Genomic DNA, 575 nt, shown 5'->3' on the forward strand with positions numbered 1-575 from the left:
GCAGCAGCAGCAACAGCAGCAGCAGCAGGAGAGGGTGATGAGAGCAGCCTGAGGCAGCAGCTACTGGAGCTGCAAAGCACAGAAGCTCGGTTGCTGCAGCAGCTGCAGCAGCAGCAGGAGAAGCTGCTGCAGCAGCAAGACCTGCTGGAGTCGCAGCAGCAGCAACTGCAGCAGCAGCAGAAGCTGCTGCAGCAGAGAGAGCAGCAGCTGCAGCACAAGTCCGAGCAGCTGTCTATCCTCCTAGACCCGCAGCGAAGCCCTGATGAAGAGCTGCAGCAGCTGCGGCACCAGGCAAGCTAAACCCTAAACCCTAAACCCTAAACCCTAGTAAACCCTAAACCCTAAACCCTCATACAACCAGAAGGAAAGGCATTTGCTGCTGCTGCAGCTTATGCTCATCTGTGTTGCCTTGATTCCGCTGCAGCTCTCACAATGAATACTCCTGCTGCTGTTGCTGCTGCTGCTGTTGCTGCTGCTGCTGCTGCTGCTGTTGCTGCTCCTGCTACTGCTGCTGCTGCTGCTGTTTCATCTGCTGCTGTTGTCTTTGTCTTGTCTGCTGCAGCTGCAAGAGCAGC

General features: G+C 56.5%; 1 protein-coding gene across 1 annotated transcript in view; it reads left to right on the plus strand.

The window, feature by feature from the left end:
- EMH_0023720 (uncharacterized protein) overlaps nucleotides 1-300 on the plus strand; it is a gene marked incomplete at both ends in the record, with an annotated part of 4,620 nt that extends 4,320 nt beyond the window's left edge. The window contains one exon of the mRNA XM_013502186.1: nucleotides 1-300. Coding sequence (XP_013357640.1) covers nucleotides 1-300 — 300 coding nt within the window.
- Between the last annotated feature and the right edge of the window lie 275 nt (nucleotides 301-575).

Source organism: Eimeria mitis, genomic scaffold (assembly GCF_000499745.2).
Source record: "Eimeria mitis Houghton genomic scaffold, Emh_scaff846, whole genome shotgun sequence".
Taxonomy (NCBI): domain Eukaryota; phylum Apicomplexa; class Conoidasida; order Eucoccidiorida; family Eimeriidae; genus Eimeria; species Eimeria mitis.